Source organism: Spodoptera frugiperda, chromosome 30, assembly GCF_023101765.2.
Source record: "Spodoptera frugiperda isolate SF20-4 chromosome 30, AGI-APGP_CSIRO_Sfru_2.0, whole genome shotgun sequence".
In the NCBI taxonomy this organism is placed as follows: Eukaryota; Metazoa; Arthropoda; class Insecta; order Lepidoptera; family Noctuidae; genus Spodoptera; species Spodoptera frugiperda.
In genome coordinates, this window is record NC_064241.1 from 2,971,852 (window position 1) to 2,991,749 (window position 19,898).

Below are 19,898 nucleotides of genomic sequence, written 5' to 3' on the forward strand. Positions count from 1 at the left end.
AGGTTGTGTATTTTAGATAGACGATGACATCAGACAAGTCGCGGGAATATCTTGAGGTAAAGTGGCCATAGAAAAGCCAGAATGACAAACGGAAACGCAGAAGAATGGAGAAAGAACGCAATGATAGCTGTTTTGAGGGAGGAAAATGATCCAATGACTTCTCCCACCTTGGGTGAGGCAAGAGGGAGTATCAGACTCTTAGCTCCGGACGCAAAGATAGCTTAGGATGGATTTTGTCAAGTCCGAATAAAAATAAAAGGCTATAAATAAATAAATGTTTTTTAATAATACTCGAATGGGTGCCTTGAGTAGATGATTTCGTTAGTCACATTAAAATTGTGTGTTGTACCTATTCATTAAAAGTCTTTGCTATAAAATCAGTCAGAGGTAAATTGAATCTATTTAAAATGAAACTCATTGACCTAAAACGATTAGCAAATTCTCCTAACACTTCACATTAAATCAGAATCATGGAAATTTCCACTGTTTATCACAATTTTCGTTTGCGAAATTCAACAATTTTACTAAGACCAGTTAAAATCATGCCTTGTCTATCTGAGAAATGTCTTCAATAAAACACTATAGCCGGCTATCTCTAGTTAAGATCCTTAGACCATAATATCTAGTTTTACAATCTGTCTTCACTCCATTAATTCTAAGCATTTAGGCCGGTAATTACTGAGATAACAGCTTTAGTGAGGAGATAAAATTTGTACTAAGACACTGAATGTGTTCTGCGGTTGATGGTGTCTCGTCACGCTATTTGTCTTGTCTTAAATACAGAGTATAATGTGTAATCCAACAGGGTTAATACAGTTTTTTATTAAAAAATGTCATACACACTAAAAAAGTCTATAATGACCACTGCTGACCAAAGGCCTCTTCTCACACAGCGAAGATTTGAGCATTAATCACCATGCTTGTTTAATGCGGGTTGGCGATTTCAAACTTATAATGAGGAGTTATAAGCTCATGCTCGCGATGTTTTCCTTCACCGTTTGTTAGTAGTGTCTATTAATAATCTTAGAAAGTTTAGTACATAATGACTCGGAAAGAGTGACATTGGTACTTGCCTTCGGTAGCTCGAACCTGCATTCTCATGCATGAGGAGCGGAACTCGACACAAAAAATAATGTACTAAAATGGAAATATAACAGCTTATTATGTAGTGTAATAATTCTTAATCATAATTTTTATTTCGACTATCCTGTTTATATCGATGTTTGTTCTTAATTATAAAAAAGTATTTAAAATCCAATTACCGCAATAATTCCCAGCGAAATAAAACGTCTTCTCTCAATAAAAAATATGCCAGAAACAGAAGTGCGAAACGTAAAAAAACCTTCCCAAATAAATGCCTTACATTTTTGTTCAAGTAAAACTTTACATAATTAATTCTCAACCTTGTTTCTTATTTACGAAAGTTTACATTCACATTTCATTTTAAAAAGTAGACGGCCAAGTAAACTCTGAAACGTATCAGACATTCAGATTAACAATTTAACGTGGAACGTACGTAACAGTTTTCATATTAATTATTTGGAGAAACACAGCCAACTTGTGTGGGCCAAAGTTTGTTACGAAGTTGGGCCAACGTTGACATACGAAATTCGACATCAATGTTTTGCACGGCTGAATGAACACTTGTAGTGCAGAAAACAATGTTGTTTGGATGATGACGTCACAGTTGTGTAGGAAACTAGTTAGAACTGGTTTTGTTTGCTTTAACAGGGAAAGTGCGAACTGTGGTTAGTGTTGTGCGAATGGAGGTCGTAAATTTTGCTTGTGCATAGTTGCACCGGTGTGTTAGTGGTTTTTGTGAGGTAAGTTATGAATCTTGTGTACAATGCAGAACTACGTATAGATAAGGACATGCAGAATAATGCATAAGAGTGCTTTTCCACCAGAGATGTGCTACGCTACGTTGTTGTAGATGCATTTGGCTTCCACCAATCATATTCATTGGTACACATAGCTTAGCACTGGTGGAAATGGATTCAGCTAAGCTATGTTTTTTTTTTTATAGAGAAATGTGCGTGCTATAAACGGCTTCTCTACTATTATTCTCTACTATCGATATACTACATACTCGAGCTGCGCATCTTCCTCGTATATTATTTGATTAATAATGAAACAGAAATGAAAGACAAAAACTGATTAAAATGATAACTCTGTTATTACTGAGAATTCCATTATAGTACGGTTCAAAAAAACATTAGATATCTCTCAATTTCCACAACCAAGACAGAAATTTTAATATTTATACCTAAACCTTAATAATAATTAAGTAGTTTACTTAGAGTAACCACACACTTAGTGTACCATGTAATTATAATTAAGTAGATGGGGATAACCATGCGGTTTGCGTTGTCCGACCGCACATCTGCATGTGATGGCATCAATTAGGCCACTCTCTAACGTAGCATTATAAAGGGTGAAACTGTGGTAAGAATAATAGCTTCTCGTGGTTTTACACTCTGTAATATTCTAATGTATATAGTTTTACACAAGTTAGATCTTAATTACTGCCTCGTTGGTCGTGTGGTTGCAAGTGCGACTATTCCCGGCTCGGGCAATTTTTTAGTAAGTCGGAGTCTGAATTGTGCCCAGTAATGGCAATAGGCTCACCCCTATTACAAGGGACGTATAACACTCATGGTTAAAAGTGCGTTTACGTTATATAGTGGCATTACTGCAGTAATGTGCACCTCTGTCTACCCCTTCAGAGATAAAAGGGCGTGTCGCTGACGGTAAATTTTAATTATTATGTTTTTCAGCTTACTCACGCAATTACTTGTCAAGGAGCTCGACTATTCGCGGACTTCTGGTCATAAATATGACCTTCTAGCATGGCCTGAAACTAGTCGAGTTTCTCGTCAAATGGTTACGTAAGTAAGCCGGAAATCAAAATTAGATCTTGTTTAGTTTCAATTCTCGAGTAGGAAAGCATTGGCTACGAGTTACTATTCATCAATCTGATGAGATGCCAATTTTTTATTTTTAGTTAAGATCGATTTTGAAAAGCAACGAAAGATCATCATATCATATAAATCAATTGACGCTCTAGTTTTACTATTACACTTGTCAACTAAACTTCTCATTAATGTAATTTTAAAACAGTGAGTAACCAGCCAATATTACATAAAACATTATGTAACTATTAGTCTAACGATAGTTCATACATATGTAACACACGAGACTAGTTCGAAAATCGTACAATAAAATGAAAGTTTCAATCTTGTGCCGAAATATCGGAAGCTCATACGAATAGATAAACATGGTAAATATCCCGTCTTGAGTTTTAATATTAGTGTTAGTTCATGTTAATTTAAAAACTTATATATTACAAGACGCTTTGTTTTACAATTACACTTGCAACTAACTAACTTACTATTAATAGAATTTTAAAACAGACAAACTAACCAGCCACATATCTACATAAAACATTATATAACTATGTAACTATTAGACAACGATATTCAAACATATGTAACACACGAGACTAGTTCGAAAATCGTACAATAAAATGAAAGTTCGTACTAACTTCGGGCCAGGAGATTTAGCATCGATATTTTCGTATGCACGAATGAGCAGTGCACCGTGTAACGTGGTCGATAGTTCGGGTCATGTTTCTGCCGTGAGATTTTACATATTGATGCTGTAAAGTTCGTTAGTAAGGTGCGGTTTGTTAGAGTATGTACGTACCGTACATATGTAGTTGTTTTAGTAAAGTTCAAATTCGAATTGAAATTGTTTACTTTAAAGATTAATGTGGTATAGTTGTTAAGTAATATGTGGGTAAGTTTGAGAACCCTGAGGCATGCAATTTAAGTGTTTTATCTTTATAATAAACTATGGAAATAGAACGATCTTATTGCCTTTTCTGGACAACTGGGTACTAGAAAGTTCTACCAAGCCGGCGTACTAGTGTGACCAAGTGCATGAATAAGATGCAGTCTAAAGAAGTGTGTAAGAATAGGAAGAATACTAAGTGCCATTCTGTAAAGTACGGTTATCCCGTAATATTTTAATTCATTTCCCTGTGACGCGCCGGACTTCAGTGTTCCGGTGTTTTCATGGTTGTATCTACTGTAGATCCTGATACTGTAGATTACGGGAGTTGCCGCGGTATGGGAGGTTGTGGCGGGCTTGTCCCAAGAAAACAAAAACAAAACTTATCCCGTAATATGTAAATTGTTATAACATTTTCTGAATATTTTAAATACAAAACACCACAAAACCTTTTAATAATGACCTTAGAAAATTGGATATTTTCATCAAAATAAACAAAACGTAAAAAAATAACATAAAATATTTTATAATCTCTACCTACCCAATTTATTGAAGCTCGTTGCTTGTCAAGAAAAAGTTACAAGGAAAATTATTCAGTGAAATTCCTGTTAATGAGATTATTATAGTACTGTTGAAGTATTTTCTATAATTATACGTAAGCTGCCGCTAATTGAGGGCGTTCGCTGACATGACGTTGTAAAGAAGATTGTGTCATGGTAACAGTATTTTGTGTGATCGCTAAATAGATGTTTTAAATAAGTTATTACTCATGTATCATTTGTCCTTGTTAGGATAAGAGTAAAAAAAATTCTAGCTAAATTGGCATGAAGTACCGGATAAGTTTATAGATTTCTGGACCTCATTGTGAATTCTGAAACTCTCATATCGTCACGCCGCCGACAGAGGTGAACATTATGACATGTAATGCCGCTTTACCATGTACACGTACTTTTCACTATTTTTGTTCACTAGTTCAATCTACATTCACTCAATCAATAAAGTAATCAAATGATATAGTATTAAAAATAAACACATACTGTAGCTTCGTACACCATTTTAAATTTCCAAGCGTTTATTGGTACAAGCTAAGTGTTAATTCCATTAAAATCCGTACGACCGTCCGAGTTTCGTAATTTTATGGGCAGTAAACTTTAAAATAAAACAAAACTCATTTGTTGGCACTGTCTGTTTTATGGAGGAAAAATGGCCGAAGTATTACAAACGTATTTACGTTTGGAAAGGAAAATTTTAGGATCCGATACGAAAGTACGGAATTACGAGTTGGAACGAAATTAATTTCTGTAAGACTTACTTAAGTGTGAACGTAAAGGTACTGGAGTATTTTGTTTTGGTAAATGAGTTTAGAATAAAAGGTAGAATAAGTTATTAGAATGAGTAAACTTAAAAAAATATAATATTTGTGAGAAATACTCGACATACGACGCGGCAACTGTCGCACAATCGCTGCTTTTGAATGTGAGCCTCTAGCATGGTTGGAAACTAGTAGTGCCTCGTCAAATAGTTACGTGAGTAAGCCAAAAAACATAATAATTAACCGTACGATTTGATACGTAATATGTGTTGATGCTGCTCTATGTAGGCATCAATGCAATGAGTTGATTTAGCAGCTACATAAACTTGATATTATAGTACCAAGAACTTTAGAATATAGTGTTAATGCGGTTAGTTTTAAGAACGTCCTAAGACGTTTCATATCAATATTTTTGGGATTATTGCTTCAATTTTGAAATGCTTATTGAATGTATGAGAAACAAAAATAAAAACATATTTTTACCCAACATCTACATATTTAGATCTCATCACACGACACATTGCTAAGCTCATTCTCCAACCATTGCCGTGTTACGTATAATCATACCTATGAGCAAAAGAACACATTTAAAAAGTACTTACTAGTCTCTCCAGGTCTATAATGGTGTCGAGCTGGACGAACAATGACATCTCTCACTGGCCCCAGCAGCCGAATCACACTGTGACTCTTCGCAGTACACTCATCGTTGCCAACACAGCCCACAGTGGTGTGTAGGGTGCAATGGGTAGCTGGTGACGATGGTATCTTCAGTGGAATGATGCCGTATCCTGGGAAAGAAAATAGGAAATTAGTATTTGTTTGTCTAAATGCTTCAGCATAAAATAATGAGCCCGCTCAACCGGAAAGAGGCCATGGTATTACAAAAAACCGACGTGAAACAACGCTTGCGTTTCTTTGTAAGGTTACCGGAGGCCCAATTACCCCCCCCACCCCCTTTAATATTTCACTACACTAACATTTTTGATACCTTAGTTTTTTGGTAGTCACAATTGCAAATATTTTTTTACAAGAATCTACCTACATGAAGACATAGCTAGTTCATCTACACACGTTTATTTCAATTAGACGTAGTAAAGTTAATATAAAAACAAGCTCAGAAATATATTGCCATTGTTTTGTTTACAAATTATATAATGTCCGTCATATAATAAATTCAAGTCCAAACTACATCATTCAAGTTTTATGCACGCCGTTAATCTCGAAATAACTGCATCAGAACATTTCGTTTCGCAATTCAGAAGACAAACGACCCATCTGACAACACGAGGCAGCACTATGGAAGTACATTAAAACTTGAAATAAAAACTGTAATTTTAAAAAAGATTTCCAACTCGTAATTGGCTGAGTAGGTGTGTGGGAGTGTTAAAGATGATGATTTGAGCTCGATCTAGTTGAAAGCTTAGTATAGCGTTTTCTTATATTGAAATTGTAACTTAACCCACCACTGGTGACGTGTTTTTGTCTTATTAAATTGTTGGTGACCCTGGTCTTCTACATCGTAGTTTTGTGCTCTATGTATTTAATTTTAAATTTTGTATTGAAAAGGATATAAAATAGGACATTGACATAGAAAGGACATAGATAGGACATACAATAAAACACCCACGTCGCTGTTACGGAGTGGACTAATGGCAGAGGGCGTGAATTCAGGCAGTGTTAAAATATTCTTGTTTTTAAATGACTCGGTCTGACAGACGGTCAGATTGAGATATTGGTCACCGATGGCGGAATAATTTGTGTCCTATGCATACATATACTGCAGTTACATCCTAGGAGTGAAATGGCAGTTTAATAAACGTAATCCTTCTTATTCCTTTCCGTAGTTTTTTTGTGGTATAAGCCGGTAAACGAGCAGACAGATCACCCAGAGTAAGAAATCGCCGCCGCTCATGGACACCCGAAACACCAGAGGCGAAGAATTGTCTTATGTGTGTTTCCCTAACGTCGCAAGGAAAAATAACAATATTAGATCCTCTGTGAATGAAATTAAAAAGAGAACAAAAACATATTCAGGGCGGCTTGCGCATCGTCGCTAAATACAGTTTAAGAGCGACGTAAACGCATTTAGTCTACTAATTACATTTAGCGTCTTGCACAACAAAAATTTAGGCACTAATCACGTTTAACGAACTGTCAAAGTTAAATACCCAAAGATGGCTATTTAGCTTCGTTAAATATGTTTAGTACCGCGCGTCATCATATTTATGTAGGTTATAGACATTTTACTATTATTTTATAAAAGATTGTAAAGAGGTCGGTAGGAAGTTTGTAAGATGGATTTGTGGGAATTGTATTCTGACGACGATGAGAAGATTATAGAATATATTAATAGACCGAGGGAATTGTTTGAGAGAGCAGACTTATTTGGAATGTATTCGGACCACAAATTGTTCAGGTTTCGTCTAACGAAAGAAACCACTATATTTTTGTTACAGCAAATAGCCCCACATTTAAAAACCAGCAACAAGTAAGGAAATGTACTTTTATTAATGGATATGGACTGCCTCGTTGGCCGAGTGGTTGCAAGTGCGACTCCCGGGTCGAGCAAAGTATTACTGGGCTTTTTCGGTTTTTCGAAAGTTTCTCAGTAGTAGCACGGAGTCTGGACATGGGCCCGGTATAAGGCAATAGGCTCACCACACATTATATGGGACTTACAACATAAATTGTGAAAATTGGGTGTAAACATAATGTGTGGCTTAAAGGCGTGACGATATGTATGTATTAATGGATATTCAATAAATAGTAATAAATAAAAACTAGCAACAAGTAAGGAAATGTACTTTTATTAATGGATATTCAATAAATAATAGCTATTTTGACCTAGTCATTTTGCTTTTCACTCTGTTTTATTTGGTCAGTCTTTTTGCACTCAATAATATGGGTGTATGGTTCCATCGCTGCAAGCAGTATTATCAGTTCTTCTTTTGTAAAATTAGGCCCTAGAAGAAACATTTTTTGCCATGGTAATTATGACTCTACTAAAATAATTATTAATCAATAAAAAATACCACGAGAACAATTCACAAATCACAATAGCACAATGTGTGACAGCTCGGTTGACTTGATGTGTCAGTTGAAAGTTCGTCGGTCCATATTACGCATTTTTGTTTTAAGAAATGCAACAATTTTGTTCTAAGTCAAATCTACAACGCACGAAAGTGTAAAAAGGAACGTAAGAAACTGCATTACCGACTCTCTAACTATGATTAGTTAAATTACCATCCATACGGACATGAGCAAGACATTTTTAATTGTATTTAGGTTAAACATATTTAGCAAGATAAACACATTTAACTAAATTCTGTTTAGACCAAATGTTGCGCAAGCCGCCCTCAGTATAACAACGATGTGGCTGACAGTCGTGTGAATGACGTCACACATTTATAAAACTTTCCGCCTCGATGTAATGTGTTTGACACGAGTCATCAACTTTTTGTTATATTATGTTGTTTTCTGGCACTGTCATTAGTTTCAGTCTGGTGCAGCACTATGTAATGCTGTTTGTCTTTGAATTATAGTTGGAAGAAGGGGTATTAATGTCTATATAATATATGTAGATAGGTATCGAGTTACAAAGCTATATCTGTAGATACCTATTTACTAGTAATAATTGTAACAGAACATAATGAAAGCTCATAAACCAGGTAACACCTTTGTTTAGAAATGAACTGTTTAACGAATATTCAAGTATTGAACAAATTTTCAATAGAATAAAACTTAACTAAAAATCAAGGTTTACTCACATATTATATTAATGGAGAAACGCTCTACTAGTTTCGAGTCACAAAGGGACTCTTCATCATAAACAGCGTGCGTAATATACGTGAGTAAACCTTGCTTTTTAGTTAATTCAGTATGTCTCACAATAGTTCTTATAAAAATAAAACTAGAAACAATAGGAGCTACTTCAGCAGAGAAACACCTCGTTTCACAGCACGGAGCAAAGATTGCACTTCTTCTAAAATCTCCTCAGAAACCAGGCAATATCTGTCTCAAAACACAATAATAAATAGCTCTTGCACTTCATTTAAAGCCGGTTCGATTTATAAAAGCTTTTGGAGCATCTCCAAATGGAAGGTTCTCGAAGAAATTCTCAGTTCTTTCGCTTGCCGAACACTTAAATGAAGCGGGCACTATTAAAAGGTAGAAGTTATTATATCGAGTAAGTCCGAAGGAGAAAAATACTCTCGGTCCCCTTTTGAAATGGTTTTCAAAAGAATTTTTCTTTCTACTCCACCTTCAATTGGTTTTTAGTCATGATTTTGTTTTTTTTTGTGGTTTTCGCGTCTGGCTGGTTGTTTCTTTGTGGCTTGCCTTTTATGCGACTGTTTTTAAGTGAGTTTTTATTTTGATGTCAGGGGATAGTGACTTTTCTTCTTCCCAGTGTTAGTTGAGTAAGTTTACAACCCTGTCGTTGTGTGTGTGTAGTTCAAAAGATAAATTTGTTTAAAACCCTGTTTTATGTCAAAATAGGTAAGTATTAGAATAATAATTAACGAAAAAGTTATTTGAAGGAAACATAACACAGTCAAGTCAATCCGCTTTCCCCAGTAATCTTATTAGTTCCAATATTTACCAGAGCTAAGCCTATTGTCAAATCTTGGATATAATCTAGATTTTATGCTATGATACGATTATACATCATTGGCAATCTACGACAAAGGTTTGAATCCACCAATAATATGATTTTTATTACCTTTAAATACATTAAACTACATAAAACGTCTATAAATGAACATTTCTTAATAAAAATATACAAACATTTTCCTCAAAATTCTCATCGGCATCAATAAAATCCTTGCATTCATCCGAATGAAACACATTCATCAGTCAGTTGATATTTTAATTACTGCAGCGGTACACGGACTAGTTTCCATCGCATCGTGAACACCAATCATCGTTAGGACTCACACTATTATAAATCACTATGCGAGAAGAGTGAATACCGGATTGTTGGTCCACGCTTGGAAATATGGGGATGTATATTTCATGGTATATTTCTCTATAGGGGTAGGATGGGTGTGTTTTGTTTAAGTATATTTGAGGTTTGTGGAGATAGAAGTGAATTGACTTCGTTGAATTAACTGTTTGGTAGATATTGTTTTTATTGTGTGATATATAATTGCTTAAAAAAAATATCTTATTTTATATTTTATCTTGTATTTTATTAGCAGTATTTTAAAAATGTAACTTTAGAGAATGTTAAACAAATACCTATATACAATAATAATAATAATTACTTCAAGTCAGTCAGTCAATCATTTTTGACTTAGTTAGACTTAGGTATATATATTTAGATTCAATCTCTTATTTATAAAAAAATAAGCTGTACTATACATACAATATGTACCTTCTGAGAATCAAACGATATTCTATTCTGATGAAAATGGGAGCACGTTATACAGTATGAAACTATCTTTTGATATGGAGCTCATTGAAAATTCTACGAATCTCATCTATTTGATATCACGAACGTTATAACTGGAACGTATTTAATACGCATGTGTATCATGTTGTACTTAGTGACAGACATTTTTAAGATATTATATTCGATTAATATTTCTAGACTTATTGGCCTAGCTTTGGTACATAAGCCTAGATTATTAGATTCAATTTTACGTTTGCCAAAAGTAAATAATGGTTTTATCACAAGTTTTAGATAGGTAACATTAACCATTGTTTAACATGGGTATGTAGCAACGTACTGAGAAATTTTCGAAAAACCGAAAACAGCCCAATAGTACTTTGCCCGGCCCGGGAATCGAACTAAGACCCCTTGCCTGGCCATTGCACTTGCGACCTATCGACCAACGATGCAATCAAGACATGTGTACGTATTCACGTTTGATACCACGTAAATCTGCATGCAGGGGTATTCAATTTATTTGTATACTACAACAATTTCTATATCTATTCAGTTAACTGAGCTATCATAACTACTACTTCGCCGAAAATTAATCAAACAAAAAAAAATTATCCATTGTAAAAACACGTATCAAAATATGACTTTCAACAACGTTTCTCATTTCTTATATTTCCAGGTCTTTTAAAGATGACATTACATTATCGTTGTTGACTGTACACATGTAAGATATTCGCATCACCAGCACTTTATGTCCTACGTGTCAGGTGCGTCGCTTTCAGGAGTTTACGTGACGAGAATTAATTATAAAACTGAAGGGCTGCTTCTTTGCTTTATAGAAATTGTAGTATGTCATGATGCTTGAAATTATTAGAAATAATATTCAGCGTAGGGCATCGTGTAGTAGCAGTAACAGTGGCAGAGTAGAATAGATTTCACCATCTTTGCTTATTTTTCAGGTTAAGACATGTAATACATGACAGAGACCAAGCAGCAAGGTTTCCTATTCAACCTGAATACCTGATTGAAAAGAGTAACCTATGGAGTTTTTTGCTCGTTCTTCCACATAGGAAGCTACTCTTTGGAACGATCAAATAAATTCATTAGAAGACTGACCAATAAACAGATATTTTTAAAATAAATAATTTTTGTATTGACCTTTAAAAGCCTTTCTGGTCTAATTGAATTAAATGATTTTGACTTAGAAGTTTTAATTTTTTTTTTCCAAATTTTTATGAAAAGCGATAAGCAGTAGACTTACTAAAAACTTTTACACTACCATTCCACTATCGCTTGGCTTGAACAAATCTCATTCTAATTATCTCCAACAAATTGATTCTCTATAATTGCACCGCAACCTTATCAACGCTTAACAAAACTCTGAGCGCTAAGAAACTCAAGTATTCAATTTGGGACGCACCATGTTTCCAATAATAGCTTTCCAAAGAGAACTTAGTGAGAATGAGACCGTGCAACTTCGTTCGTGTGTCGTGAAGAAATTGTGGCCATTGGCGTTCCAACTTTTCTCCCATTGACTCGGAAGCTGTTACTACAAAGTTGAAAGCTATTCAGAAACATAGTGGTTTTTATTAAAATTTAGATTGGTATTGCAATCTGTATGGTAGAGATGTTGTTAAACGTTTGTGGAAGTCATTATTTTATTCTTGGAACCATTAATAGAATGGGTTTTTGTTTCCTATGGAAGATTGTTTTCATTTCGTAGAATTTCGTTAAAACATTTGACATTTTACCTATGTATAAATAATATTTTAATGAATACGGTAATGTAAACGTAGAATTCCGTGACATTAAAATACAAATAAGAGGAGGCTTTTCAAATTCCAAAAATAGTCCTTTGAACATGATAGCTGTTTTGTTTAATAAAATTGACCTTTGTAAAATTCTAAATAAATAAATTAACAAAGCAAATATTCAACTTTAACACAATCATTCTTTCCAGTCCAACGCAAACATACAAATGAAGAACAAAACAACTGGAAATATTGACCCGTGCTACAAAATAAAACGATTCAGAAAATACTATTTTACAGTGCTACGCCGTAGGTGACTACGCGTGCTACGGTACTACGATGCTACGTTGCTACGACTCAACACTGGAATGTTCCAATTCCAGCTCACTGCGTTTATAACCTTTTGTTATTTCTTTCTTTTCTGTGTTGATAACAGAAATGTAATTTTTAAATAGTTGAAAAGTGAAGTGTGAAATGCTTTCAAAAAGTATTCTAATTCTAATTCAAGTTATTGAAAACGGAACAAAGTGACGATTAATATTTTTCAATACAAAGTATTTTTATATCATACAAAAGGAAGTTATTTATAACGAGTTACGTTAAAACATTAGTTACACTTCAATAACCTAGTTAATAACCATTAACTCGACACGGTTATAGCTGTTATAATCGATTCGTACTGTAACAATTCTTAAAGTCGTGAACTATAAACTTCCTAACAAGATATCCAATTATTTATAACTAGCTTACAGTCTGAGTTTCAATTGTTAAGTTCAAGAGAAGTATTGCTTCGTAATATTTTTTGTTACTTTGAGAACTGAAAATAGATTGTAGTATCAAACGCAAATAAGAGGACTATTTTTGGATTAACTATTTGGTGCCACTTACTAATATTTTCTTGTTGACTACGAACGTTCTTTACTTTACTGTGGAGTAGTGGATATTTGCTATCAATCATTCTCATTTTGTGGGTATAGGAAATTCTAATAACTCTGCTTACCATACGCGTTATGTTATGTTAAATTTCATAGCATTCAAGGCAACATTATCGTCGCTCGGTCTTGTTTATGATCTACACTAATATTATAAAGAGGAAAACTTTGTTTGTTTGGTTGTAATGAATAGGCTCAAAAACTACTGGACCGATTTTAAAAATTCTTTCACCATTCGAAAGCTACATTATCCACGAGTAACAAAGGCTATATTTTATTTTGGAAAAAAATAGGGTTCCGTGAGATATTTGGATTTTTCGAACACAAACTGTTCTTACAAAAAATCAACCAAAGAAGTTACTTATTTTGCGTACGCTGCCTAAACTACAAAAGATAGAACCATAAAATGTTATAAATAATTGTAGATCTTATAAATATCTACAAAAAAGTCCGCGACACACCATACCTATCTATGTCGAGTGAGGTACAACAACCACATTTTTATTTAAAAATCTTGTTTTTTTTGGACTACATTTAAACGCGTTTATTTTACTCATGCTATTAATCCTTATCAAAATAAATTATTTCATCAATAAGTACAGTTTATGTTGATAATATTTGGTCTTTGAATGATTAAAATTGGACGTTTGGTTTTGAAGTTGTGGTGAAATTAAAATATTACGATTTCTGCTGCACGGCCCGTTGCGAAGTGGACGTCGCCAAGGCCAAGGGTACTTTTTATTGCAAAAAAATAGGGGAGAGTGAGTAAAAAGAGGGGTTGAGTGGTCATATGGAAATTCGTCATTTTTAAAGCTGTAACAGTGAAACTTTGTATTTAGACACTTAATGGGGAACGAAAGAACATAGGCTACTATTTATAGCGAATAAAAAGGGTATAGCGAATAAAAAGGGTAGAAGGCGTTTTAATTTTGACCACCAACCACGCGGACGAAGTCGCGGGCAAAAGCTAGTACCTAATAAAAGAATTAAAAGGAGCTGGCTGAGCTAAGAAGCTACATAGTGCTTACAAATAAACAAAAAGTATTTTAAAATCCATCCGTAGAAATAATATGGCACACACTCATGCTCATGTAGAATAGGGCCTACTATATTTTTGCTCAACCAATAAAGCCAGTGTGAACCTCTCGTTTTTCATCTAATAAGAAATTACTTAGGGTCATACCATTGGATATTCAATATTTGACAGGTGCTGTGATTGAACAATAAAAACTTCTTCCTACATTTGCGTTATTTGGTGACAAAAAACGATAAGGCACATTGATCCATAATAGTCATAACAGGGTGTGTCATACTTATAGTGCCATGACCAAACTAAAGATGACCAGTAAAATGCCAGGAATGACTGCACACTATGTTACCTTCCACCCCCTGTCTTGATCAATTACCTAATAGAGTAATATATTATTTTAAACCGCTCAATCGCGTGCTGCCGTAACAGAGCCACCACCCACTGCTCAATAAGTTAACGGCTCTAAGTCAAACCTAAACCATCATTAATCTTGATATCAAGATCAACGTTTAGAACGTCTGATACTTAAACATCAATTATATTAATATTACGACTACAAGCTTATATTAATAAATGCCATCAGAAAACTGTTGAAGGCAAATGCTTCACTAATGTAGGTCACCGGTGACCGAGGTGGCAGTTAACGTATAAACAAGTTACTCCTGAGCAGTTTCATCCACTCTGCTCGGCTTTTATTGGTCGCAGCATGATGTTTTATAACCTTTCTCGATAAATGCACTATCCAACACGAAAATAATTATTCAAATCGGACCAGCCTTTCTAGAGATCAGCGCGCTCAATCAAACATACAAACTCTTTACCTTTATATAATATGTACTAACGACTTGGGCGCGGTTTCACCTTCATATTCTTCGATAAATATACAATCTAACACTAAAATAATTATTCAAATCGGACGAGTAGTTACAGCGTATAATGCGTTAAATCAAACAAACAAAAAAACTATTCAGCTCTACCTTTATATCGTAGTATAAGATATTTATCTGTATTTATAATACTCTCTTTACTTATAGGTAGGTATGTGACAATGTAGTAAATATAAATGTATTTCTACGATCATTAATTTCATTCCACTTCCCACGTTAAGAATACAAACAGCTTCATTATATTTTAACATAGAAAGAAACGGTATTTCTCCGCTACTTTCCTCTTTATTATTTCGTTAAAATATATTTTAATGATCTCCGCACATTGTTTTTTTCGCAAACAGATATTATAATGGTAGATAGGTATCTCTTATTTCTTACTCCTAAAAGTAATTTTGAGTAAATGATTTGATATGAAAGCTCAGTGGAAATTATTTTGTTGGGTGCTCGAATCGAGCTCAGGAAGTTTGATTTCCGGGTCAAGCTAAATATTATTCGGTTCCGTATAATATTGATTTTGATATTTTCTTTAGAGAAGTTGTTTACTGTAGGAAAATTTATGGTATATAAAGATTTTACTCATTTTAAATAAGTTTTGAAATAACCGCTTTTTACTACATGTATAATACGAGTATGCACCAATATACATACACCAAAATAATGTTTTTTCAATGTTTGTCTGTCTATTCCAGCTAATCTCGGAAATGCCTAGACCGATTTTGATGGTACTTTTATTGACAGGTAGCTGATGAACTAACAAGTAACTTCGACTTCTTTTATTTGTAACAACGTCCGTAATCCGAGCGATGCTGCAAGTATCAGCCAGTAACATATATCTTTATTATTGTATATCTCTCTATCCCTTACAATTCCGACACCATCTTCACATCTCTTGTGTTACGTCATACTTATATAACCCCAGGATCAAAATCACGGTTATCTAACATCACATATCCATATCAAAGGTTAAGTTAAGGGTCGGAAGAAGGGGGGAATTATGACTACCGTCCCCTATTCGACCTTGAACCTTTATTCCTTTGTTTCGAGATATTTATTTGAACTATGCTCTTGGAAACTTACGACGTAATTATTCCGGACTTTATATACATGTTGTTGTTTTTGAAATCTTGGTATATTGTAGTAAAAGACAAATACGGGTACTTCATTGAAAATGAATGTGAAATAGGACAGAAATATATGACAGAGGGCAGGCTGCTGATTTTGCTGTTGCACAAAATGTTCGTCATTTCGAATTTAATTATTTAAGGGCTTTATTTCGCATTTGAATATTATTTATACAAACATATCTAACTAAAGAAAAAAAAAATGATTTTGAAAAAGAACCGTCTTCAGGAGGAGGTTCTTTTAAACTTTCTTCTTTATCCGAAAAATACTCGCCAAACGCGAGACAATGGCGCACAAGTATACATCAGATCAAATTGAGAACCTCTTTTTTGAAATCGGTAACGGAAATCGGTTAAAAAGTTCTTGCTTCATATGTATACAAACAGATGCTAAAACCAACAAACTCAGCGACTGAGTTCTACTCACAACTCACCTTAAACATTTGCAATTAATCACTTGGGGAACAGATTACCATATAACCCCGTATACATAGCAACCTGTTCTAATTAAGAAACTAAATCCTCCCACGAATTAAAACCACACACTGACAACGGTATTAACCAACCAATTTGTAAAGGTATAAAGGGGGTGAATCCCAAAGGCTCTAGAGGTAAACCGTATTTAGCCGTCTTACATGAAATCACTGGGGCGATACGATACTAAGATTCATGACTTCTAGACATGGATTTAAAGTATTTATTGTTGTATTTTCGACGTTTTCTTTGTGTTTGGAGGTTTTGTGTCTGATTTGTTGCAGTTGTGATATTTTTAGTAGAGAATAGGAATATTTGTTATTACTTACTCTATTTTCAGGAGTGGCATAAGAGCCGACTATATACTATACCTACATTTTCCAGAGATTGGATACGTAACACTTGATTAATCTGCACCTTAAAAGCTTTGATCAACAATCCGCATGTCAAGTGTGGAGAACGTAACTTTATTTAAAGGTATCCATCTATCCATCATCTACTTGTATCTATCAGCTTCTGCCAGCGGCCTAGCTTGCAGTCCCGTGCGATAAAAAGTATCTTATGTGTTAATCTAGACTATAATCTAGTTCTGTATCAAATTTCATCTCGATCCTTTCAGCAATTTTAACGTGATTGAGTTACAAACATACTCACAAGTGTATCAATCATGTTCACAAACATTCCTATTTATAATATTAGTAAGATAATAATTTTGAAACTGTGAAAGAGATACATTTTATTTGTTATTTGCGATTAGTTAGTATATCAAGTAACGATAATTATCATTTTCAAACTAATTAATATTAATTATAATAAGGCGGTTAGAAATTAATGCAGTCTGCACAATTATAATAACATTTCATGCGTTAATGGAGTTGCGTAACGTCTAATTTCCAGTTCGATGCGTCCATATTTAATTAGATATCCTCCTAATTTGTGAAAATGTATCTAACATGTTATAATTTGTATAAAATATAAAGTGGTATTTGAGGAACTATATTTTTTACCAGAAAAGTAAAAGTAATAAGTTAAATTATTTTGTTTTTTTTGTAATACAGTGTTATAATTTTTATAGGATAACAGGTGTTCAGACGTTTAAAATTGTGACCAAAAATAACGATGAAAATAATAATTGTTGTTTCTATTGCAACTATTGAGATACAAGAACTGTTCCTTTTTTTGAGGTCAAAAAATCAACCAATGACTTCTTCCGCCTTGGGTGTGGCGAGAGGGAGTGCTTACTGACTTATAACTACCCCGTTCCTTCTCCTGCTTTGAGCCGGAGCCCTGGTAACCTGTTAAGTTGTCCGCAGTTCACGAGAACTGTTCCTGCTATAAGCATATTTCAGGGTAGGTACTCCTTCGAGGAATAAAATACAGGAACAAAGCGATGTAACATCATATACAAAGCTCTATGTTCATATAATTTAGTAGATATAACATTATTTTCGATGTCCATATACCTACCTACATTCGGTAAATTCGGATCACGTACACAAACAGGAAAAAAAACATTTCCTTGAATTTATCTTCGCGAAAAAGTGTGGCCATTACCGAGCAGAAAAAAAAACATAATATCTTCTTAGAATGAAAATATTATGGACCTTCACCTACATATAAATAAGAGCTATTATAGATACGACATTTGCAGGTTTTATTACTAAGCATTGTGTTTGGTGAAGAAACAAAATTGAGTTCTACAGTCTACTAGAATTTTTCGACTTTAGATTCTGCTACGTGTGGGAAAATGTAGTGTGGTAATCCTCCAGTTAGGTGGAGTAATGATATCCACAAGATAGCTGACAGCAATTGCGTTCAAAGAGCTGGAGACTATGTGGCGCCATTTGTGGAGACTTTCAGAAGTAACTAGACGGTAAAAGACTGATGATGATGTTAGGGAATTTGAAAGGTGTCTGGAGGGAAGAGAGAGTAAAGTTCCTTAAGGGTGGAAAAGAGGGATCCTCCGACCAGACTTAGTGATCGTGCCTGCTAGGGTTCCTGACCAACAGTTGTTCGTTAAGGTGTTCTATCCATGTGAACTTTACATGGGCGATGTAGGATATAATATATGACGTCATTCATTGATTTATTTGTCAATCGTCTATGTGCGACTTCTGTCATCTGTCACTTGTCATGTGTCGCCACATCTGTAAGTCTGAGACTTTGCGTAAATTGTAAATTATCATTAGAACTTAAGACGGAATAATTACCACGTTTATATGTATATGTCTACGAATTTCCTAAATTTCATTATTTGATTAATTAATTGTAAATTAGGCAACCATCCGCAAATACAATTATAATAGAGATTTATCGGATAAAAACAAAGACTAGCCAAACAAAGAAAACTGTTCAAAATTACAATAGAAACCTATTAGTATAGATTTAGGAATATTCAAAATGTTATAATAATTTCAGGAAAACTTTTTAATTAGGCTTTTGTAAAAGTAATCCTGCCTTACCTTTAGGCAATATTTAATTATTTGCGTAACCTTTGGCTTATTATAACTTCTCTCTCGAAACCAGGGCTTAAGATTTTAATAGAAGTATTATTTCAGTACTTGTTTTGGTAAAAGTTAAATTATAAAGTTTGGTGTAAAAAAACATTGATACTTTGTCTTCGTTACACCTTTAATTTCTCCTAGGGGTAGGCAGAGGCACAAATAATAAATGTGACTCCCACTTTTTGCCAGTTATGTATTTAATGGGAACCATGTAAAATTATGTGCCTAATGGGTATCATATGCCATGAAACGAGATTACTAGAAATCAAACTTCTTAATTTTAAATATTTATTTTTTATTTTAACAATTTATAAAATTAAGCCAAGTGTACATATTGCCACACACAGTTTCATGTTACGTCTAAATTGATAAAAAATATTTTCAGCAAAGTTTATGTAAACTTCATGAAAGTAAATAAACCTATATTTTTCGTTTACCAAATGGATTGATTCGGGAAATGTAATCGACTCTTTTGAATCAATATACATAACACATATACATACAAAAAATATATGAAAATACTAAAAATTGTGAAACCATTTTCCAAAACAAAAATATTGAAGCTTGATATTTGACAAACAGTTTGAAAAAATCATTTCATACAGTGTTTCGGGGAAATTAAGTCAAAGGTTTATTATTTTTAAACCATCAAACACGATAACGTTTTCGAAAATTGTCAAAGCCACCTCTCTTAACAATTGAATAA

The 19,898-nt window shown here is 33.9% G+C and overlaps 2 protein-coding genes across 3 annotated transcripts in view; one reads left to right on the top strand and one right to left on the bottom strand.

The window, feature by feature from the left end:
• The window catches only part of LOC118269653 (C3 and PZP-like alpha-2-macroglobulin domain-containing protein 8), a 242,239-nt gene that overhangs the window by 104,740 nt on the left and 117,601 nt on the right, over positions 1–19,898 (bottom strand). Inside the window, exon 4 of the mRNA XM_050706877.1 lies at positions 5,707–5,892. Coding sequence (XP_050562834.1) covers positions 5,707–5,892 — 186 coding nt within the window. The remainder of the gene's footprint in view (positions 1–5,706; positions 5,893–19,898) is intronic.
• Positions 1–19,898, top strand: part of LOC118269655 (zinc transporter ZIP6-like) — a 426,889-nt gene that overhangs the window by 45,476 nt on the left and 361,515 nt on the right. The gene's annotated exons all lie outside the window — the stretch shown is intronic.